General features: G+C 44.8%; 2 protein-coding genes across 4 annotated transcripts; both read right to left on the reverse strand.

Moving 5' to 3' along the window:
* Positions 1 to 2,252: 2,252 nt before the first annotated feature.
* Positions 2,253 to 6,600, reverse strand: LOC109869157 (translocon-associated protein subunit delta-like). 2 transcript variants are annotated; one of them, XR_004205253.1, is made up of 6 exons: positions 4,933 to 5,154; positions 4,586 to 4,704; positions 4,437 to 4,511; positions 4,207 to 4,296; positions 3,585 to 3,650; positions 2,253 to 3,112 (listed from the first exon to the last, which is right to left on the reverse strand). XR_004205253.1 is itself a non-coding variant. In XM_020459077.2 (6 exons), the coding sequence occupies exons 1-6, from the start codon at positions 6,462 to 6,464 to the stop codon at positions 3,008 to 3,010; spliced, it is 504 nt and encodes a 167-aa protein (XP_020314666.1). In that variant the 5' UTR covers positions 6,465 to 6,600; the 3' UTR covers positions 2,253 to 3,007. The 2 variants fall into 2 exon arrangements, 1 of the variants encoding a protein (XP_020314666.1); XM_020459077.2 differs by lacking the exon at positions 4,933 to 5,154 and adding an exon at positions 6,416 to 6,600.
* A 645-nt stretch (positions 6,601 to 7,245) lies between these two features.
* Positions 7,246 to 24,572, reverse strand: LOC109869155 (isocitrate dehydrogenase [NAD] subunit gamma, mitochondrial). Of its 2 annotated transcripts, XM_020459071.2 has the most exons (13): positions 24,444 to 24,572; positions 18,365 to 18,409; positions 17,505 to 17,516; positions 17,252 to 17,349; positions 11,942 to 12,051; positions 11,705 to 11,765; positions 11,350 to 11,482; positions 11,081 to 11,214; positions 10,658 to 10,760; positions 10,289 to 10,435; positions 9,950 to 10,044; positions 9,744 to 9,804; positions 7,246 to 8,441 (listed from the first exon to the last, which is right to left on the reverse strand). In XM_020459071.2, exons 1-13 carry the CDS (start codon positions 24,522 to 24,524, stop codon positions 8,340 to 8,342), a joined length of 1,182 nt encoding a protein of 393 aa, XP_020314660.1. In that variant the 5' UTR covers positions 24,525 to 24,572; the 3' UTR covers positions 7,246 to 8,339. The 2 variants fall into 2 exon arrangements, with proteins under 2 accessions (XP_020314660.1, XP_020314661.1); XM_020459072.2 differs by lacking the exon at positions 17,505 to 17,516.

The raw sequence follows: 24,572 nt of genomic DNA on the forward strand, positions 1-24,572 counted from the left end.
GTTACAGTTACTGTGTTCTCATAAACCAGTTAGGTTTCAACAATAGGCCTATCCCATATGATAAATCATATATACAGTATATATACAATATAATACTCACTGTCACACTGTCTGGTTCACAGCAAAAAAAAAATCACTGATATAGAAATGATTCCTTGAAATCCATAGATAAGCCCAGACTAGACACTGCTACTGTATAGAGACCAGACTCTGCCATAGAGGCAAATTGATCATTCACAATGTGTCATGAATGAAGGAAAAAGTTGAGTAGCATAAAAGATAACACACAAAGTACAAAATGAGTGTTTCATCTACAAGTAATCCGCAGACCAACCTATGAGATGATGGTGTTTCAGCTGGAGAGAGTGGGAGTGTATGTAGTGATACTGTTCAATTATGACTGTCAATTATGACGGTAATGAACCACAGACCTGCAGCACACAGCTGCCACACGCTGTCCAGTCGGGAGTACTGCAAATAACTGATGAAAACCAACTTTTAATGAAACCGACTCTACAGTGAATCAGTGGAGGCTGCTGAGGGGAAGACGCCTCATAATAATGGCTGGAATGGAATAAATTGAGTGGTATAAACTACATGGAAACCACGTCTTTGACGTGTATGATACCATTCCCATTGACTCCATTCCAGCCATTAATATGAGACGTGCTCCGCTCAGCAGGCTCCACTTAATGTTGACCTAAAATAAATACACAACTTTCTTAGAAGACAGTTGAGAACGAACCAGCCTGCCAGATTTGACAGCAGAGAGAGAGAAAGATTTGCAACAGCCACTTAAAATCAGACTCCTTCCTCAGCCAGTCTTGAAATGTAGAGCATGCTGTCTCCTCCACCATCAAGGCATATCACGGTGTGACAGTTATTCCCCTGAGCTTTCCCCTGCAATACTGAAATAACCACTGGTTCCATTAAGTGGTTGTGTCCTAAACAACACTCTTTTCTCTTCTTAGTGTACTACGTTTGACCAGGTATTGCATTATACAGGACATAATGTACCTTTTGGGACACAGACAGGGTTTCCAGCCTCCTTATAGGCATGCATGTGAACCTGTTTACAGCAATAGGAGGGCTAAATGATGCAGGAATTTATGGATAAGTTTACCTTATAATACCACCCAAAGGTGCGAGGAGATGCTGAGTATGGAGAAGAATAGGTTGCTAAAGAAGACATCATTAAGGAAAAACTATTCATGAGAATTTCTTTCCAGAATTTGTGGTATACATTGAAGGGATTACCTACAGGTAACTGACAAAATAAAGGAAACACCAACATAAAGCGTCTTTAGGGCGTTGGGCCACCATGAGCCAGATCAGCTTCAATGCACCTTGGCATTGATTCTACAAGTGTCTGAAACTGTATTGGAGGGATGCAACAATATTCTTCCACGAGAAATTCCTTCATTTGGTGTTTTTTTAATGGTGGTGGTAAACACTACCTCAGGAATTGCTGCCACTCCATAATCTCCTATACGTGTTCAATTGGGTTGAGATCTGGTGACTGAGACAGAGATGGTTTACATTGTTTTCATGCTTGTCAAACCATTCAGTGACCTGTGGATGGGGGCATTGTCATCCTATGGGGGCATAGCCATGTTAGCCAAAATAATGGCCGGCCCAGCATTTTTATTCAACACCCTGATGGGGTGTTAATTGATTAATTAACTCAGGAACCACACATGTGAAAGCACCTGCTTTCAATATATATTTGTATCTCTCATATAATCAAGTGTTTCCATTATTTTGGCAGATACCTGTATATAGTGCAGTGCAATACTTTTGACCAGAGCCCTATAGAGTGCCATTTGGGCCACAACTATGATAAAAGCCTATACAGTTTAAGAGGCATCCTATGTAATGTAGCAGGCAACACATCCCTCAATATCCTCGCCACTAAGGTCATGCTGTACTTCAGGGGTCTCCAACAGGCAGACTGTGGGATTTTATGTTTTTCAAATACTATATTAGTATACAGTACATTTATTCCGAAATTTTGGTTTTTGAAAACTCTGGGCTTCTTGCGATCAATTTGCAGATTACATATAGTTATGATCAGGCTCCTCGACCATCTGCTCAAGAAAAAAATTGTCCCGCAGCTGAATGTAATTTGGGACCCCTGCTCTACTTCATACTCTAGTAGTAACTCATTTTAGTTTGATGCATTGTAGTGTGGCCTTGGATAATGTTTTGCCCCTAGATCTAGATGTGTGCAGCATAATTGAGACACAGTAGGAGAAAAGCAAACCATTTATTCATTTGACCACCAAGCAAAAATAATCACCAATACTTGAATATTTGGCCTCTTCAGCGAGCCAGTGCAACAGTTCCATGTACTGTCGGTAAGACACAGCCAGTCAGCAACTGCCAAGTCCACAGTGGCATCAGACTCTTAAACACCAGTGTCCGTATTCACAGTATCTCAGCGTACGAGTTCTGATCTAGGATCAGTATTGCTATTCAGATCATAATGAATAGAAAATGGGGGAACTGATCTTAGATCAGCACTCCTACTCAGACTCTTGTAGATACAGAACCAGTCATTTTAGACTGTGTAGAATCAGTACCAATGAAGGTCCTTCACAAGAAAGACCACAGAATGATGGACAGATACTCTTGTCTCTCAGAGGCCAAGTCCACCGGTAGGTAAACAATAAGCCCGAGGCTGTGAAAGGAAGTCAGTGTTGGCATATAGAAACAGTCCTTTAACTTTCAGGACCTGGGTTTGCTTTTGAACACAAAATTACTGTGCTCAATTCAGTTTGTGGGGTACATCAGGTTTGATTGAGGTGTGCAGTTTTTACCACAACTTGACACAATGCAATAGCTTCTTCTGCTTAAAAAAAATGTAAATACAAAATATAAAACAACTAGTTCCGCATCTCGAAATGGATGGTGGCAAATTGTTGTTCTGGATTGGTAGAAAAGTCACACCAGAATTCAACAGTATTTTAGAGTTCCAGTTGCAGAGAATTGTGGGACTTGCAGTCCTTTATGCCTGGATGGTGCTTTTAGCATTGAAGGCCAGGTAGTAGAGCAGTATACCGATGAGAACAGCCATAACCTCAGTAGCCACCCACGGGCCATTCCATGCACCCTAGAAACAACAAGACAACGCAGCACCAGTTAGGAAGGAATCTCAGATGAGAATGAAAAACACTAAATACGAATGTTCCATCATGTGTGAAGACAAATAGAATGTGCAACACAATTGATAAAAGTAAACAACTGGAGACACCATTTTTGAAGACTGAGGTGTTTGACAGAACAGTGCTACTTTAACTAGCAAAAAAAACAAAACATGTCTGAGCTTTGTGTAACTAACATTTGCTAGCTAGATAAACATCTCAGCTAACTGTGGAAACAATTCACGTATTTCCAGTAAGTTTGCGGCCCACTGCTTTTTGCTACCAAATACAACACTGTCTCCAAAAATGGCAAGGTGCCTCCAGTAGTGTTCACTCTTCTGCCGTTTCTGAAGTCTCCATTTTCTAAACGTAATGCGTGTACTATAGACAAGACTGTCTTTCATCGAGTATTCATTTGTTATTCTGTCTATGCGGACTCACCCTGTGATCCACGTTGACAGAGAAGAGAGGCTGGATGGAGTCACTATCCTCATTGTTCCTCTGCGCCTAAAAAAAAACAACAAATAAACACACACAATTGCATAAGGCAATAGGTCATATCTGACAGTATGCACAAATATTTTACTCTGGACTCACACTTGCATAGATAAACAACAATCAAGACATTGAGATCTCCCCTGGTGTTTGTATCTTTCAAACAGCATGCATGACCACTTATTGTTAGCCAATGTCAAAGCTTGCTAGCAAGAGCTGCCCTCTTACGATTGGAAATCGAAATTTGCATAAACTTGGGAAATGTGGAACTCTTGCTGTCTAGTCACCAAGCCGCTGTCTCCTCCTGCCATTGAACATTACTGGTAGCTAGATCGCTGATTATCTTGCCAAGTGTAAGTGATGCCGCATTCAAGACCACTAGGAACCTCTGAGTAAAAATGTGCTCACTTTTTTTTTTTGCGTAGAGCTTCGTATTTGATGATTCTGATAATTTCCACGCAGGAAACTAATCCTTCTACGAGTTTCCAAGTCAGACATTTCAGGGTTGTCTTGAACGTGGCAAAAGTCCCCAGTTACACTCATAGATGAATAGGAATGAAACGCCTACCTTGCGCAAAGAGCTATAGGACTCCTCATCAAAGAATTTGACCTGGTATGTACCGGAGCTAGCCTGTTTGTGGGGCATGCTCCAGGACACCTGAGAAACACAGAGAGAGAGAGCGAAGACATGACAAACTAAGTCATAAACCCACAGCATGTGCACAGAGGCTCAAGTGACTCTTGATAAGTGTATATTGGACATCCATAGTGTATGTCCACATCAGACCCATCTCTTACCTGGTACTTGCCAACATCCTGGCCTCTGGTCACGGGGAACTGTCTGCCATTGACGTCAGCATACAGAGCCACACTCTGTTGAAGAAAGATACACATTTAGAGCGTGATGAGAAAAAGAGAGGCGTGTCTGTCGTGTCTAACTACAGTACCTGGGCGCCATTGGTGCAGGCCAGGCTGAGCTCCACGATAAAGACAGACTCAGAGGAGATGACGGCATCAGAGGTGGTGTAGGCAGAGGGGGTGATCACAGGGTCTGAACAGCTCTCTCCTAAACAACATGGGCAGAAATTACATCAAGCAGTCTTTGCTTGCTATCTTAATGTGAAGGTACTGTTCATTTCTACTCTGAGAGCCAAGCTAGTGCATAACAAAATAATTGACTTAGCTAGCCAACTATCTGGTGGTGCAGATTGATAAAAATCTGCAAAATTGGGTTGAATAGAATGGCTACTGTGGCTAGCCACCTAGCTATCCAACCTTGTTAGCTAACATTCACCTTCTTATCCAGCTATCCAAATACGATGCATTTGGAAAGTACTCAGACCACTTGCCTTTCCCACATTTTGTTACGTTACAGCCTTATTCTAAAATTGATTAAAAAAAAATAATAATCCTCATCAATCTACACACAATACCCCACAATGACAAAGTAAAAACAGGTTTTTAGAAATGTCAGCAAATGTATATCATTATTCAGACCCTTTGTGTTATGAGACTTGAAAATGAGCTCAGGTGCATCCTGTTTCCATTGATCATCCTGTTTCTACTACTTGATTCTCACCTGTGGTAAATTCAATTGATTGGACATGATTTGGAAAGGCACACACCTGTTTATATAAGGTCCCACAGTTGACAGTGCATGTCAGAGCAAAAACCAAGCCACGAGGTCAAAGGAATTGTCTGTAGAGCGCCGAGACAGGATTGGCACAGCTTTGGGGAGTGGTACCAAAACATTTCTGCAGCACTGAAGGTCCCCAAGAACACAGTGGCCTCCATCATCCTTAAATGGAAGAAATTTGGAACCACTGAGACTTTCTAGAGCTGGCCGCCCGGCAAAACTGAGAAATCGGGGGAGAAGGGCCTTGGTCAGGGAGGTGACCAAGAACCCGATGGTCACTTGGACAGAACTCCAGAGTTCCTCTGTGGAGATGGGAGAACCTTCCAGAAGGACAACCATCTCTGCAGCACTCCACCAATCACGCCTTTATGGTAGAGTGGCCAGAAGGAAGCCACTACTCAGTAAAAAGGGACATGACAGCCAGCTTGTAATTTGCCAAAAGGCACGAGAAACAAGATTCTCTGGTCTGATGAAGCCGAAATGTAACTATTTGGCCTGAATGCCAAATGTCACATCTGGAGGAAACCTGGCACCATCATGCTTTGGGGTTGTTTTTCAGCGGCAGGGAGACTAGTCAGGATCGAGGGAAAGATTAACAAAGAAAGTACAGATATCCTTGATGAAAACCTGCTCCAGAACACTCAGGACCTCAGACTGGGGCGAATGTTCACCTTCCAACAGGACAACGACCCTAAGCACACAGCCAAGACAACACAGGAGTGGCTTCGGGACAAGTCTCAATGTCCTTGACTGGTCCAGCCAGAGCCCGGACTGGAACCCAATCTAACATATCTGGAGACTTTAAAATAGCTGTGCAGCAACGCTCCCCATCCAATTTGACAGAGCATGAGAGGTTACAGAGATGAAAGTGAGAAACTCAAGCTTGAAGCATCATCCAAGACTCAAGGCTGTAATCCCTGCCAAAGGTACTTTAAAAAAAGTACTGAGTGAAGGTCTGAATACTTTTTTAAATGTGATATTCCGTTTAAAATACATTTTGCAAACATTTCTAAACTGTCATTATGGTGTCTTGTGTAACGTTACAACTTGGAAAGTCAAGGGGTCTGAATACTTTCCAAATGCACTCTAGATTTCCTTGCCGCTAGCTAGTTACTGTTGCAATCTCTCTGAAATTACTCACCTGTGCACAAGCAGACAAGAGCAAGAAACGCGGCTATTCTGATCATCATGGTTGATTTTTCAAAATGTCTTTAACACGACAAAGACTTCCGCAGCTAATAATTTCAGCAGTTGTTACAGACACGTCTTCCTTCAAAAAGTCTACGTCGGCTTTTAGACTAACTCACCGTATCAGCGCAATGCACTTTGGGAACGTGGCTGTGTTGACACGTCATCTCATGGATACTATGAAATGTATTTTATAGGCCAATTAGAATAAACTACACATTTCACGGTGTCTCACTTAAGTAAATAAGTCAAAAACATACTTCATGGTGGTAAAAGTATATTCAATATAAAAGTACCATTCAAATATGGATGTAACAATATGAGATACGCATTTCTGGGTTATTTAATTCCAAGTAGCATAGCCTAAACGTGTTTCTATAGAGGGGGAGTTTATCACATCCAAGTTGGATTAAATAAAACCCAATTCCTGTTTGACTAACCCTCCTTTGCGTATCAGTCATTCCTAATCGTAACCTAAATCCTACTTCTACTGACAAGCAGTATTTGCACCCTACCTTTCATAACTCATATATTGTGTCTACAGGTATGTTTATTAGTTCCAAAATAACTGCCTGGATAAGTCCCGAATGGCACTCTATATAGTGCACTACTTTTTGACTAATTGTGCACTATACAAGGAATAGGGTGCCATTTGGGAAGTATCCCTTAAATTTGCCTGCTTTGATGCCAATACGTTCCCTTGTTGCAGCATCTATTGCACTGAAATTTACCAAGCAATGTGTTGGATCTGGAAAAAGTATTACCCAACAAAAGTAGGCTTAGTACATGAAACCAAAATAAACAATTTAATTTAGCAGGTAAATGTGCTTGGGTTCACTCTAGATTTCAACCACTGTGCGTTGAAAGACAGTATATAGGTATTTGAGGTACAAACACATTGGTTGCTTTTGCGTACAACACAGAGATACACAAGTCTGGTTTAGTTTTTTCAAAGGATCAAGTGAAAAACTGTGTTTGACAAAGTATATAATATTTTGGTGTTCAAATGAAGACACCGTTGTTATAGAACATATGTAACAGAAAACAGTTAAATAGAACAGTAAAACAAAAACCTTGTCAAATAGATTGAATTGATCTAAAGACCACAGAAAGGACATTGGTAAATCATTTGATTTGATTTTGGGAAAGATGAGCAAAATCTGATAAAGATGATAACAGAAAGACAGAGACCCAAGGCTAAGCACTGCTGGACTGTGAGAAGAACATCAACACATTTATTATCAAGATTGCAATACTGTGAGAAACAACCATTTTCACTCTTTCTTTATTTGTACTGCGAGAAAATACTAAAACCGTTTCAACTCTCACAAATGACTACAGTGAACCCATTTACCCCAAGAACGGTTGCTTAAATACAATCAAACAAAGCCAATATCTCAAGTGGAGCTGAATGTGTTGCAATCTAGCTATGTGCTAGGTTGTAGGATACACCTAGCGAGTAGCTATCATGTCCTGGGGTTAAACCTAAGAGAGAGATCCTTGCTTTTACTTCACTACAGCATGCTATTACCGATTGTAGAGTTTGGGCCTACTACTTCCTTTGTTTATGCACAAAGGTTAATGTGCGTGAACCGGCCAGGGAATGGTTATGAAAGACAGACTGGTGTGAAATTAAACGTAATCATTGATACAGACATGACTACAAAGTAGAAGACAACTGATTAACACAATCTGCTAGTCTGAAAGAGGTGTGTGTAAAGTCAGGACTGATCCGCTCCCACACGTCAACAACACAGAGGAGTATCACTATAGAAACAAACATGCACAAACACACACCCACTCACTCAGCACACACATACAGTACATTACAGCTGTTTTAAACATACGAGACACATCCACAAATTGTGTGTGTGTGTTCAGAGCTCGCTGGTGAGAGGCCCCTTGCTCTGGATGTTCCTCATGATAGCCTGGACCACCTCAGAGGTGGTGCCCTGCCCCCCAATGTCAGCTGTGTGCAACTGCAGGAGAAGAATATTATTATGATAGGCAGGATGATACTTGAGACAATTGTCAACGTCGCCATTATATCCCCCTCAGCTGTGTGCAACTGCAACATAACAGACAAATAACTAGTCACAAATCACATTCTACTCAAATAAACAATATAGGTGAAACAGATATAAATATAGCAAATAGACCGAACATCATTCCATATTCTCCATGACAGACAATCATATCTACTCTACACAATACATTTATTTCTGAATATTCTGTAATATTGCTCTCCCCAGGCCCCAGAATTACTATCGATCACACCCTCCTCAGAGGGATTCTACACCGATAATAAATCAGTGGGTACAATGGCAACATTTTGTACGATGAAGAGGCTCTATAGAGCAGCATACATTTGATTACAGGAGGGACAAGTTGGCCTAGAGCAGGCTTCGGCAACAAGCTGCCTGCGGGACGGGTTTGGCCCATGGGCAGCCTATTGTCGACCCTGCGCAAGGCCAAGGGAGTGATTTTTATTTTGTTGGGGTCAATTTGCAATGTACAAATTATTAGAATTATGTTCCGGCCACCCGCCCATCCGCTCTGATCAGGCCGCAGCTGAATCTAGTTGCTTACCCCTGGCCCAGAGTGTAAAGGAGGAATTTGATACATTTCTAGCTAGAATGGCAGACAATTCAAATACTTGAAAGAATAAATGTGAATAGCTCTTCATTTGCATGCGCTCCATTGATAACTGTCCAGACCCTCAGCAGGTCAGTCGGCAGTGAGGTGTGTGTGTATATACAGAGCACTGACGTGTGTTAACTCAGGAGAGAGTATTGAGTAGTGTGATACAGGTGCAGGGAGGTGAGAGTATTGAGCAGGGGTGTATTCATTAGATCATAGGAAACAGTTGCAAAACATTTTGCAACACAAACAGTTTACTCCAAACGGAAAACATTTTACAATGACAAATTCAGTTAGGTCCCTCCCCATTTCATTCCGTTTGCTTTCATTTGGTTATGGATTCTTGGATTCTTAAAAAAAAAAGTTTTACATTTAACCTTTATTTAACTAGGCAAGTCAGTTAAGAACAAATTCTTGTTTACAATGACGGCCAAACCAGGACGACGCTGGGCCAATTGTGCGCCGCCCTAGGGGACTCCCAATCACGCCGAATGTGATACAGCCTGGATTTGAACCAGGCACTATAGTGAAGCCTCTTGCACTGAGATGCAGTGCCTTAGACTACTGCGCCACTCGGGAGTTCTTAGTGAATACACCCCTGGTGAGTGTATTGTGCAGTGAGGTGAGAGAACCTGACTTACCTGAGTCTCATTCATGGTTGTCAGGACTGCATTCCTGATCATAGTGGCATAATCATGGAGCCTGAGACGCACAGAAATACAATGAGTTGACTTTCATGCTATCTGTTCTGTTCAACTAGTTGACTGCTGCTCAGATAACACATACACATACACATGGTCATGGTTTAGAAACAGCCCCTTCATTAGACGATGCAAGGGGTACCTACTTGAGGTGGTCCAGCATCATGCAGCTGGCCAGTAGCATGGCAGTGGGGTTAGCAATGTTCCTGTCAGCAATACTCTTCCCTGTGTTCCTGGTGGCCTGAAAGTCACATCGAGAAAAGACAGAGAGACAGAGAGCGAGCATATCGAGAGATCATTGACATACTTGGCCAAGTCAACTGACTACTGTTTAAGTCCAACATTCACTCCTCAATTTACAAACGCTAAGCCCTATTTGGAGTAAGATCCCAATGGGATCGAAACGTTGTCTGTTAGAAACCACTGTAGGAGCATCGTATTACATTATCAGAGATGCAGACATTACAGGTGCCCAGTGTACTGACCGTTTCGAAGACAGCATAGTCGCGGCCGTAGTTAGCCCCTGGCACCAGCCCTGGCCCTCCCACCAGGCCAGCACACACGTTGCTGACCACGTTCCCATACAGGTTGGGCATCACCATCACATCAAACTGCTGGGGTTTGGACACCAGCTAGGGAATGGATAAACGACACTAATAAGCATGAGTAATATGGACAAAAGTGATATAAACTTTCTTAGCCCGGTCCCAGATGTGTTTGTACTGTCTTGCCAAGTGCCAACTCATGGCAATATCAACGGCCATATGAGTTGGCGGGACAGCACAAACAGATCTGGGACCAGGTAAAAACGTTCTGGTGTGTCTGTATAATAAAGATAGCATTGGTTTTCATACCTGCATGGTGGTGTTGTCAACTATCATGGCATCAAAGGCAATGTCAGGGTACCCAGCAGCCACCTCTCTACAGCACTGCAGGAACAGACCATCTCCCAGCTTCCTGTGAAGGGGAGAATAACCCCTTGGTTGCATTCTGACTCTCTTCCCTTCTTCTTGAAGTGTCCACTTGACTTGTTCACTCCACCTCGTGCTTTTCAAAGTATTGGAATAGTGTACGCATGGGCTAGGGGGCGGGTGCAGTTACCACCATATTTCTTACACAACTCTGTTCCATTTAAATTTATGAGGGGGAGTGAACGAGTGCACACTTTGGGAAGAAGGGTACACAATTGGACCGCAGTCTCAAAGTGCTCAGAGTGTGAGTCATTATAACAGACAACGGGTGGAATACACATCTACACCTCGGCTGACTTGACTTACATGATGTTGGCCTTGTGGACGGCAGTGACCCTCTTGCGACCTTTCTCCCGGGCCAATTTAAAGGCATACTCAGCGATTCTTAGGGAGTTAGTCCGGGTGATGATCTTGAGACACTCCACCACCCCTGATACACTCTACAGGAGGAAGAGCAGAATGCTAACACAGGTTCTATAAAGCAAAGAGTGTGAATAAAAAAAAAGAAAGGGATAAGTTGAGGGGCGTGTGAGTGTGTGCGTGCGCGTGTGTGCCTGTGCGCCTGTGTGTGTAACCTCATGCTCCAGACTGCTGTACTCTCCCTCAGTGTTCTCCCTGATGATCATGATGTCAATGTTGTTGTGACGAGTCTGGACTCCAGGGAGGGATTTACAGTGCATGACGTTGGCATACAGGTCCAAAGTGGTACTGGGGGACAGAGAGACAGGTGGAAACATTGTAAGCTGACAGGGCAGGACAGAAAGACGGGTGGAGACATTATAAGCTGACAGGGCTGGACAGAGAGAGCCGCAGAGAAACAGACGATCGTTTGGGCTAAAGATAGGCAAACCGTGAGCAGAAACGGAGCACTCGAGCAAAATGTCCTCTGTCTTTTTTAAATAAACCGTTGGATAGAAACCTTTACTTTACCGGAGGAGGTTGTTTCTGGACTTGTGGGAAGCAGGCAGGGTGTGGAGGGTTTCAATGTTACCTACAAACATAAACATGGTGACAGTGTTATAGGCATTCTATAGAATACAGACAATTGATCATACGTTGCAGTGAGTGACACATTTGCAGTTATGGATAATTGATTCTATAGCTGGAACCTGCCTACAATGTGAGTACAAGAGCATGGTGCTATGAGCATTACAGTGTTTCTCCTACCTTTGAGGGCCACTCCATTACGGCGGATGGCAGTGATGGCATTGTTGATGTCATCCTCAGTAGCTGAGCAGACGTTCACTACCTCAAAGTCCACAGGCACACAGCTGAACCTACAGAACCCAACAGACTCAGTCGTTCTACCTCAACTCATTGGTTGTACCACTGAGTATATATGAGACATATGTCGATGTGTTTATAAGCTGTGAATAACATTTTAGGAACTTGGTAGCCACTCACTACTGCTTTAATCCCATATACACTACCGTTCAAAAGTTTGGGGTCACTTAGAAATGTCCTTGTTTTTGAAAGAAAAGCTAATTTCTTGTCCATTTAAAAAATAAATAAAAAACATCAAGATGATCAGAAATACAGTGGAGACATTGTTAATGTTGCAAATTACTATTGTAGCTGGAAACCGCTGATGTTATATGCAATATCTACATAGGCATATAGAGGCCCATTATCAGCAACCATAACTCCTGTTTTCCAATGGCACGTTGTGTCTGCTAATCCAAGTTTAGCATTTTGAAAGGCTAATTGATCTGTCCAGTATCTGTGTTCTTTTGCCCATCTTAATCTTTTTTATTGGCCAGTCTGAGATATGGCTTTTTCTTTGCAATTCTACCTAGAAGGCCAGCATCCCAGAGTTGCCTCTTCACTGTTGACGTTGTGACTGGTGTTTTGTGGGTATTATTTAACGAAGCTGCCAGTTGAGGACTTGTGAGGCGTCAGTTTCTCAAACTAGGCACTCTAATGTATTTGTCCTCTTGCTCAGTTGTGCACCGGGGCCTCCCACTCATCTTTCTATGGTTAGAGCCAGTTTGCACTGTTCTGTGAAGGGAGTAGTACACAGCGTTGTACGAGATCTTCCGTTTCTTGGCAATTGCTCACATGGAATAGCCTTCATTTCTCAGAACAAGAATAGACTGACAAGTTTCATAAGACAGTTATTTGTTTCTGGCCATTTTGAGCCTGTAATCAAACCCACAAATGCTGATGCTCCAGATACTCAACTAGTCTAAAAAAGCCCAGTTTAATTGCTTCTTTAATCAGAACAACAGTTTTCAGCTGTGCTAACATAATTGCAAAGGGGTTTTCTAATGATCAATTAGCCTTTTAAAATTATAAACTTGGATTAGCTAACATTGTGTCATTGGAACACAGGAGTGTTGGTTGCTGATAATGGACCTCTGTAAGCCTATGTAGATATTCCATTAGAAATCAGCCGTTTCCAGCTTCAATAGTAATTTACAACGTTAACAATGTCTACACTGTATTTCTGGTCAATTTTATTTTAATGGACAAAAAAAAGTGATTTTCTTTCAAAAACAAGGAAACATCAGTGACCCCAAACTTTTGAACGGTAGTGTACATTTAATAAAAACAGCTTAATTAATGAACTGGTATAGGTGTTTATAAGCCACGAATGTTATAACCAGTTATAATAAACTTAAAGGAATAATCCACTCATGATATAGAACTTTCAAAATGCTAATTGTCACATCATCATGATGATCAAAACTCATCATCATGATGTGACAAGTGACCGAGCGTTTTGAATGTTAAATATTTTAAAAACATTGTGGAACTGTATCAACAGTGGATGAATGCAACAAATACCAAAGGATAGTTTTAGAGTGGCTTGTCCCTTTAACAGATGTTCAGAGGTCCCAGGGACGGCAGGGTAGCCTAGTGGTTAGAGCGTTGGGCTAGTAACCGGAAGGTTGCAAGTTCAAACCCCCGAGCTGACAAGGTACAAAATCTGTCGTTCTGCCCCTGAACAGGCAGTTAACCCACTGTTCCTAGGCCGTCAATGAAAATAAGAATTTGTTCTTAACTGACTTGCCTAGTAAAATAAAGGTAAAAAAAAATATATATATATATATATATATTTAGTGGCTGTGTGTTTTTAAGCCGTTTATTATTAACTGTGAATAACAGCTCATAAACATGTTATCGACTAGAGGTCGACCGATTATGCTTTTTCAACGCCGATACCGATTATTGGAGGACCAAAAAAGCCGATACCGATTAATCAGCCGATATTTTGTTGTTGTTGTTGTAATAATGACAATTATTACACTTAACACTTATTTTAACTTAATATACTACATCAATAAAATCTATTTAGCCTCAAGTAGATAATGAAACATGTTCAATTTGCTTTAAATAATGCAAAAACGTAGTGTTGGAGAAGAACGTAAAAGTGCAATATGTGCCATGTAAAAAAGCAAACGTTTCAGTTCCTTGCTCAGAACATGAGAGAATATGAAAGCTGGTGGTTCCTTTTAACATGAGTCTTCAATATTCCCAGGTGAGAAGTTTTAGGTTGTAGTTATTATAGGACTATTTCCCTCTATACCATTTGTATTTCATTAACCTTTGACTATTGGATGTTCTTATAGGCACTTTACTATTGCCAGTGTAACAGTATAGCTTCCTTCCCTCTCCTCCCTGGGCTCGAACCAGCAACACAACGACAACAGCCACCACATCGACGCGTTACCCATGCAGAGCAAGGGAAACAACCACCCCAAGGCTCAGAGCGAGTGACGTTTGAAACGCTATTAGCACGGGCTAACTATCCAGCCATTTCACTTCGGTCACACCAGCCTCATCTCGGGAGTTGATAGGTTTGAAGTCATAAACAGCGCAATGCTTGACGCGCAACGAAGAGCTGCTGGCGAAACTCACGAAAGTGCTGTTTGAATGAATGTTTACACGCCTGCTTCTGCCTACCACCGCTCAGTCAGATACTTACAGTGGGGCAAAAAAGTATTTAGTCAGCCACCAATTGGGCAAGTTCTCCCACTTAAAAAGATGAGAGGCCTGTAATTTTCATCATAGGTACACTTCAACTATGACAGACAAAATGAGAAAGAAAATCCAGAAAATCACATTGTAGGACCACCAACTATGGTGGAAAATAAGTATTTGGTCAAAAACAAAAGTTTCTCAATACTTTGTTATATACCCTTTGTTGGCAATGACAGAGGTCAAATGTTTTCTGTAAGTCTTCACAAGGTTTTCACACAGTTGCTGGTATTTTGGCCCATTCCTCCATGCAGATCTCCTCGAGAGCAGTGATGTTTTGGGGCTGTTGCTGGGCAACATGGCCTTTCAGCTCCCTCCAAAGATTTTCTATGGGGTTGAGATCTGGAGACTGGCTAGGCCACTCCAGGACCTTGAAATGCTTCTTACGAAGCCACTCCTTCGTTGCCCGGGCGGTGTGTTTGGGATCATTGTCACGTTGAAATACCCAGCCACGTTTCATCTTCAATGCCCTTGCTGATTTTCCCTCAAAATCTCACGATACATGGCCCCATTCATTCTTTCCTTTACACGGATCAGTCGTCCTGGTCCCTTTGGGGAAAAACAGCCCCAAAGCATGATGTTTCCACCCCCATGCTTCACAGTAGGTATGGTGTTCTTCGGATGCAACTCAGCATTCTTTGTCCTCCAAACACGACAAGTTGAGTTTTTACCAAAAAGTTATATTTTGGTTTCATCTGACCACATGACATTCTCCCAATCTTCTTCTGGATCATCCAAATGCTCTCTAGCAAGCTTCAGACGGGCCTGGACATGTACTGGCTTAAGCAGGGGGACACGTCTGGCACTGCAGGATTTGAGTCCCTGGCGGCGTAGTGTGTTACTGATGGTAGGCTTCGTTACTTTGGTCCCAGCTCTCTGCAGGTCATTCACTAGGTCCCCCCGTGTGGTTCTGGGATTTTTGCTCACCGTTCTTGTGATCATTTTCACCCCACAGGGTGAGATCTTGCGTGGAGCCCCAGATCGAGGGAGATTATCAGTGGTCTTGTATGTCTTCCATTTCCTAACAATTGCTCCCACAGTTGATTTCTTCAAACCAAGCTGCTTACCTATTGCAGATTCAGTCTTCCCAGCCTGGTGCAGGTCTACAATTTTTGTTTCTGATGTCCTTTGACAGCTCTTTGGTCTTGGCCTTAGTGGAGTTTGGAGTGTGACTGTTTGAGGTTGTGGACAGGTGTCTTTTATACTGATAACAAGTTCAAACAGGTGCCATTAATACAGGTAATGAGTGGAGGACAGAGGAGCCTCTTAAAGAAGAAGTTACAGGTCTGTGAGAGCCGGAAATCTTGCTTGTTTGTAGGTGACCAAATACTTATTTTCCACCATAATTTGCAAATAAATTCATAAGAAATCCTTCAATGTGATTTTCTGGATTTTCTTCTTCTCATTTTGTCTTTCATAGTTGAAGTGTACCTATGATGAAAATTACAGGCCTCTCTCATCTTTTTAAGTGGGAGAACTTGCCCAATTGGTGGCTGACTAAATACTTTTTTGCCCCACTGTAGATACTTGTATGCTCAGTCAGCTTATATGCAACACAGGACACGCTAGATAATATCTAGTAATATCATCAACCATGTGTAGTTAACTAGTGATTATGATTGATTGTTTTTTATAAGATAAGTTTAATGCTAGCTAGCAACTTACCTTGGCTTACTGCATTTGCGTAACAGGCAGTCTCCTTGTGGAGTGCAACGAGAGAGAGGCAGGTCGTTATTGCGTTGGACTAGTTAACTGTAAGGTTGCAAGATTGGATCCCCCGAGGTGACAAGGTGAAAATCTGTCTTTCTGCCCCTGAACGGGTGTCACGCCCTGGTCTTAGTATTTTGTGTTTTATTTATTTATTTGGTCAGGCCAGGGTGTGACATGGGTTTATTTTGTGTTGTGTTTATGTATGGGGGTTTTTCGTAGGTTTTGAGATTGTGGCTTAGTGGGGTGTTCTAGCAAAGTCTATGGTTGCCTGAGGCGGTTCTCAATCCAAGGCAGGTGATTCTCGTTGTCTCTGATTGGGAACCATATTTAGGCAGCCATATTCTTTGAGTGTTTCGTGGGTGATTGTTCCTGTCTTTGTGTTAGTTGTCACCAGATAGGCTGTATAGGTTTTCACGTTCCGTTTGTTGTTTTTGTATTGTCGTGTTTATTCGTCATTAAACATGTATCGTATTAACCACGCTGCATTTTGGTCCGACTCTCTTTCGACGGAAGAAAACCGTAACAACGGGGCAGTTAATCCACCGTTCCTAGGTCGTCATTGAAAATAAGAACGTGTTCTTAACTGACTTGCCTAGTTAAATAAAGATTAAATAAAAAGGTGTAATTTTTTAAATAATTATATATAAAAAAATATTTTAAAAATCGCCGCTCAAAAATACAGATTTCCGATTGTTATGAAAACTTGAAATCGGCCCTAATTAATCGGCCATTCCGATTAATCGATCGACCTCTATTATCGACTGTTATAATACACACTTGACTGACCTGAAGAGCTCCCTGACGTGATTGAGAAGTTCTGGTCCAATACCATCTCCAGGTATGAGAGTTACAGTGTGTCTGCCACCATACTTTGCAGGAGGGGGCTGAAATGTATACATTTGTCATCTTTGTGTATTGTTCTGCCAGAGTTACCATGCTATGTTTGTGTGGCAATTGTGTGAATAAGGTGTGTTGTTTGTTATGTGTAACATGGGTATGTGGAGGCCTGTAACATGATGTGATGCAATCTGGTACTTACAATGATTTGTCCCTGTTAGTTGTAGAAACACAGCCGGAAAAGCGGAATAATACAGTGAGAGATTAACAAAGCACCTGAAATCCAACAGTTGCCCTCCCCCCCTCAGATTGGTAGGTCATCCCTGATTCCCTCTCCCCAATGTGGTCCCAAAAAATTGTAAAGGGGCTTGATCAGGTTGCACAGGCTCAGCTGGATGCTGACAATTGGGTTTGTTAGCAGAGTTAGCTAGCTCGCTTTGTCACACCAAATCAACACAACAAGAATCAATACCAAGCAGAAGTATTTAGAGTTCCGTCTGAATGTCCCTCAGAAACGTTTTCATCTGACAGAGTGGCAGTGTGAAGCTCGTTCTGGTCATAGTAAAATACCTGGGTAGGCTAGTTACATCACACAACGTACACTACCTTGTTAGTATGATGCTTCAAATATACATTAGTTGACAGCAACCTGTATGATTTCTGACAATCAAGTGCACCAGGCAACTCGTGTAGCTAAAATGTCAAGTGTTAAGAGGCCTAGCTGAGTTGCGGCGACTACATTGAGTCGCTGTCAGTCGATGCGAGGAAACAATCACTGGTTGTATTTGACGAAGGTTTTATTAAAAAGTATGGATTCAGCAAACAAAGAAAGGTACACGGTAAGAGTTTAAGAATGTACATTTTTACAAGTATCGACTGACAGCGATTCGAAGTCGGAGGTTCAGTACAGTGGTCTCCGCTCAACTCCAGTGATGTGATCTACATTGTGGAGTTGAGGAACAACTTGACTAGAAGAGGCCTAACTCTGCCAACCAGCATTCACAAGATTTAGATAACATCACAGATCATCTAGTTGATACCGATTCTGAGATGGGCACTCACTACTGTTGACTTCTCTCTGCGACTGCTCACTGTGGCTCCAAAAACCTGAGGAAACAAAACAGGGCGTTAGCTAACTCAATTTGTGGATTATGTGGTTATTAAGGACCTGCAAGGCTTTCTAATAGTGATACACATTCAACAGTACAGTATGAATGTATATTTATTTATCTGACCTTTATTTAACTAGGCAAGTCAGTTAAGAACAAATTCTGGAAACAAAAATGATGAGGAGATAGCAGGGGTGTAATCATTACTGATGCTAACCAGGGGTGTAATCATTACTCCAAACGTTTTGCAACGAAAACTAGCGTTTATGTTTCACTATATCGGCGGAGGGATTCATCCGAGGTGAGGATTTACAGATTTACTCCCGTGTACACCTGTGTCATTACTGGGGTCTGCCCCTATATATAGACCCCATGGCCGCGACAGGAGTTCTCTTTTATTTTCTCGGCTGACGTCCGTATGGTTTGAGGTACAAAGTTCCCTTGGTAAGTCACTGGTAAGTGTAATATCTTGCGTGGAATTATACTCACTGGCTGTTTGCAGCCTGGAGCAGCCCATCATCTGGAGAGCTCTACTCGCTGCGGGCTGTTGATCTGTATATTCCGCCCGTGGTTTGTCGTGCTTATGTTTCGGAAGTGTTACACTACGACTCCGTGTGCATCCATTAATATATTGGTGGCTCTTGCTGCCACAGAATGTATTTACTTGACACAACTTGCAGACTGGCTTGTTCTGTGTGTTGTGAATCGCTTTAATTACCCTGCAGGGTTTTATTTCTTGTTCTTTGCCTTGCAGAATGTAAGAGTATCGTGGTGGGCTTCCACTACGTAGAGCCATTAACTTTGGAGTTACTTAAAACGGAGTTACTCCATCATATGGTTTTGTTTTTTGTTTCCTGCTTGGATATTAAACCTGCAGTTGGCAAAAAAAAAAAAAAAAAAAACACAAATCAAACCCATTACCTGGTTGGTCACATCGGACCCCTGCTCCGTGGCCTTGCTGGCTTGGCTGAGCTTATGGTTTCCCTTTGGGACAGGTGTGATGGTGGCCTCCCCCCTGGAGATCTGTATACCTCGTGTATGCACTGCCTGGGTTTGAGCCACGCGGAGAGGGTGGTGGAGCGCCCTACTGGATGCCTGTTTTGTGTGGTGTTCTCAGAACGCCTGCGCCTGGCGCTTGAGAGGTGAGGCCTCTGCCTGGGGGGCGCTTCCGACTCACAGCAGAGACTGGACCACGGAGTTGTGTTGCAGGTGCAGGGTCACTCGGCCTCTGGGAGTACCCGAACACGGACACCGTGATAGCTGCCATGGTCCTCCCAGACTGGGAGATTATAGGGTGGAACCCGCCACTGAAGCTGGGACTTGAAAGCCACATATGGGTCCCTCTGCTCTCTTGGCCTCCAACGCGATCATGCTGCGATGGAGTTGTTTCGCCTGCTTTCCCTGCTCCAGAGGGAGGTGGCCAGCTCCAACGGATGGGCCACGGCGCAGGTGGTTACCTCCCGGCACAGTCTCTGGCTGGCCTAATCCCGTCTGCCAGCTGCTCTTCAGAACACATTTGTCACTCTCCCCATCACCCCAGGGCTGACGTTTGGCCCAGGGGTTAATGACATTCTGGAGCAGCCCGATAAGGTTCGTAGGGCCTGGGAGACCCTGAGACGGTTCGGACTGTCGCCACCCACCTGCACCCGAACTACGGTGGGGTCCCTCTCCTGCCCCATCGCCTCGTGCTGAGGGACGACAGCAGGGAGGGGCACAGCGTGCGGTGGAGCTACAACCTCACCGCCATAGGGACGTGCCTGGGGGACCCAGGAGCTCTGGACGCCAGAGGAGAGGTGGGTCCCGGCTAGACCTGACACACCCTTTCCCGGCCACTTCTCCCGGTCTCAAAGGGCAAAGTAGGAGGAGTGTGTGGAGTCCCCATGGGCGTTGTCCACAATGCTCAAGCGGTACCGAATCCAATTACGGTACTCCTGGACAAGGGTTCCATCCGCAGGATGGTTAGGTGGGTTCTACTCTACTTATCCTAATTGTCCCTAGAATTTCTAAGCAAACAGCTGGAGGCAGGGCTTTCTCCTATAGAGCTCCATTTTTATGGAACGGTCTGCATACCCAGAGACGCAAACTCGGTCTCAACCTTTAAGTCTTTACTGAAGACTCATCTCTTCAGTGGGTCATATGATTGAGTGTAGTCTGGCCCAGGAGTGGGAAGGTGAACGGAAAGGCTCTGGAGCAACGAACCGCCCTTGCTGTCTCTGCCTGGCCGGTTCCCCTCTTTCCACTGGGATTCTCTGCCTCTAACCCTATTACAGGGGCTGAGTCACTGGCTTGCTGGGGCTCTCTCATGCCGTCCCTGGAGGGGGTGCGTCACCTGAGTGGGTTGATTCACTGTTGTGGTCATCCTGTCTGGGTTGGCGCCCCCCCCTTGGGTTGTGCCGTGGCGGAGATCTTTGTGGGCTATACTCAACCTTGTCTCAGGATGGTAAGTTGGTGGTTGAAGATATCCCTCTAGTGGTGTGGGGGCTGTGCTTTGGCAAAGTGGGTGGGGTTATATCCTTCCTGTTTGGCCCTGTCCGGGGGTGTCCTCGGATGGGGCCACAGTGTCTCCTGACCCCTCCTGTCTCAGCCTCCAGTATTTATGCTGCAGTAGTTTATGTGTCGGGGGGCTGGGGTCAGTTTGTTATATCTGGAGTACTTCTCCTGTCCTATTCGGTGTCCTGTGTGAATCTAAGTGTGCGTTCTCTAATTCTCTCCTTCTCTCTTTCTTTCTCTCTCTCGGAGGACCTGAGCCCTAGGACCATGCCCCAGGACTACCTGACATGATGACTCCTTGCTGTCCCCAGTCCACCTGGCCATGCTGCTGTTCCAGTTTCAACTGACCTGAGCCCTAGGACCATGCCCCAGGACTACCTGACATGATGACTCCTTGCTGTCCCCAGTCCACCTGGCCATGCTGCTGCTCCAGTTTCAACTTCCACCTGACTGTGCTGCTGCTCCAGTTTCAACTGTTCTGCCTTATTATTATTCGACCATGCTGGTCATTTATGAACATTTGAACATCTTGGCCATGTTCTGTTATAATCTCCACCCGGCACAGCCAGAAGAGGACTGGCCAGCCCACATAGCCTGGTTCCTCTCTAGGTTTCTTTCTAGGTATTGGCCTTTCTAGGGAGTTTTTCCTAGCCACCGTGCTTCTACACCTGCATTGCTTGCTGTTTGGGGTTTTAGGCTGGGTTTCTGTACAGCACTTTGAGATATCAGCTGATGTACGAAGGGCTATATAAATAAATTTGATTTGATTTATTTTGTGGTCCCAAAAAGAGGATGGTTTAGACTGATTCTGGACCTCCGCAACCTCAATGGGTACTTGAAGGTACTGAGGTTCCACATGCTGTCCCTAGCCTGCATGTTGAAGGCTGTGTCCAGGGACCAGTGGTTTGTGACGCTGGACCCAAGGGATGCATACTTCCATGTTCCTGTTCACCCAGCTCATTAAAAGTACCTCCAATTCACTTTTGATGGGAGGGCTTAGGAATTCATGGTTCTTCCCTTCGGCCTCTCCTTGACACATCGCACTTTCACAAAGTGCATGGATGCTGTCCTGGCACCTCTCACGTCCCTGGGGTTGTTGATCCTCAATTACCTGGATTGGCTGATTTGTGCCCCGACCAGGACCCAGGTTCTGTCAGACAGAGACATGCTCCTGACCCACATCGGCGGGCTGGGCATTACTGTAAACGACAAGAAGAGTCATCTGACGCCCACCCAGAGGGTGGCCTTCGTTGGCATGGAACTGGACTCAGTCCTCATGAGAGCACACCTGCCCACCAGAAGGATTCAGGCGATCTTATCTTGCCTGGACCACTTTCGGCAGGTGCAGGTGGTATCCGCCCTAACCTGCCAAAGCCCGTTGGGCTTGCTGATGGCGGTCTCATTGTTGATTCCCCTGGGCCTGCTCCATCTCCGGCCTCTTCAACGGTGGTTCAACTCCCACCGGCTGCACCTGAAGCACCACCGTCAGCTGCGGGTGACCGCACAGTGCCTCAGGGCATTGTTGAGGTGGCGCTGTCACTCCTTTCTCTCGGGTGGGGTGGAGATGTTGCGGATGTGCTGCCGGGAGCTGGTCAGCACAGACACCTCCCAGATCAGCTAGGGGGGGTTGAACCAAGGGCAGGTCGGCCAACGGCTGTTGGCTACCCCCTTGGAGTGGCAGGCACATTAACACACTGGAGCGCCGAGCTGTACTGTTGGCCCTGCAGTCTTTCCTTCCACACCTGAAAGGAAGAAATGTCCTTGTGAAAACGGACAACACCACAGTGGTGGCTTACATCAACCATCAGGGTGGACTGAGGTCCCACCGCCTCCATCTTATGGCACGAGAGCACCTTCTCTGGGTTCAGGGACGTCTAGCATCTCTACGCGCACGTACCTTACGATTGGCCAGGGATGGAGCTTTTCTCATTCCCCCCTTTTCCCCTGATCCAGGCTGTGCTGGACAGGACCAGGATGGCAGAGCATTGTCTGTTTCTGGTGGCCACATACTGGCCCAGGCGACCCTGGTTCAGCCTTCTCCTGTCTCTGTTGTTGGGACACCTTGGCAACTTCCCATGAGACCGGACCTGCTGTCTCAAGCCGGGGTAACTCTGAGGCATCAGAGGCCGCACTGCCTCAGTCTGTGGGCGTGGCCACTGAATGGCAACAATGGTCCATGTTAAGACTACATGAGGGTGTAATGAACACCATGCAGAGCGCAAGGGCACCGGCTACAACCGCGGCATACCAGTTGCGCTGGCGGTTGTTCTGCTCTTGGTGCACTGGTATTGAGGTTGTGCCTGAGTCATGCGAGGTGCAGTATGTCCTCCAATACCTGCAGTCTCGCTTGGATGAGGGCTTGGCAGCCTCTACACTGAGAGGGTATTTGGCTGCAATATCTTCCTGCCATGTGGGGTGGATGGAGAGGCCAGTGGGGCGCCATCCCTTGGTCTCCAGGTTTATGAAGGGGGCTAGTTGCCTGCATCCAACTAGGACCTTCTCAATAGCGAGCTGGGATCTGGATCTGGTCTTGGCAGCTTTGGCAAAGCTGGTTCTGTCAGACAGGCATGTGAACATCCCTTTTACCCTGTCTGCTTACGACCCCCAGGCAGTGGCGGGGGAGTCTGGGCCTCCTTCCGGCATGCTGTGCCCTGTGAGGGCACTGGCTGCCTATGTGGAGCGGACACGGTCAGTGAGAACAACAGACCAGCTCTTTGTCTGCTATGGTGAGAGGGTCCTGGGGGCTGGGCTATCAAAGCAGAGGCTCTCTCACTGGATAGTGGACACGATTACAACAGCATAGCTCCTGGCTGGCAAGCCAGTGCTGGGATCTGTGGTGTCACATTCAACACGAGGTGTGGCTGTGTCCTGAGCTCCACTGAAAGGAGTGCCCCTCGCTGATATCTGTGCTGCTGCGGCTTCCTCTCGCACCTTTGCTAGGTTACTGTCGGGTAACTGTGGCACCTCCCTCTGCGGTTGGTTCAGCCGTCCTGGGCGTCGCCTCCCCTTCCGGGGACTGTGCCGGGACCCCCCTTCCACATTGACAGCACCTGCGTCTCGGTCTGTATGTATGTAACCACAGTTATGCGAGCTATATTGATCAATCCAAGCCTCTACAGTGCTAGAGGTGCCTCAAAAATTATGTAGAGAACGTGTTGCAGCCATGGGGTCTATATATAGGGGCGGACCCCAGCCGTGACACAGGTGTACACGGGAGTAAATCTGTAAATCCTCACCTTGAATGTATCTCTCCACTGGAGTGATAATATATTGGAGTGATCCATATAGCTCACATAACCTTCGTTTTATTGTCCAGGTACGGCAAAGAGGGCGGAACCTACCTGAATCTGTCCAATAGAAACGCTACATTCTGTTGAAAAAAACAACGTTTTGTAACTGTTTGGAGTATTGACTGCACCCCAGGAAGCTAGCACGATAACCAGATATGACCTTGTGTTTTAGTCAAGAAACACTTTCTTTCAAGCCTAGTTTTATGTAGTTCCTTTATCATCATAACTATTTATCATAAAAAACGGTCTTACTTTTGCCGTCGTTGCCAACCGTCCACCCCAAATGGGTTTGATGATTTTGGACATTGAGAGCACTGCACTGGAGGCGGCCATCTTGATGAAATCTGACTGCCAGCGTGCGCGCACATTTGCTCGTGCCCA

The sequence above is a fragment of the Oncorhynchus kisutch genome, linkage group LG24 (assembly GCF_002021735.2).
Source record: "Oncorhynchus kisutch isolate 150728-3 linkage group LG24, Okis_V2, whole genome shotgun sequence".
Lineage (NCBI taxonomy): Eukaryota > Metazoa > Chordata > Actinopteri > Salmoniformes > Salmonidae > Oncorhynchus > Oncorhynchus kisutch.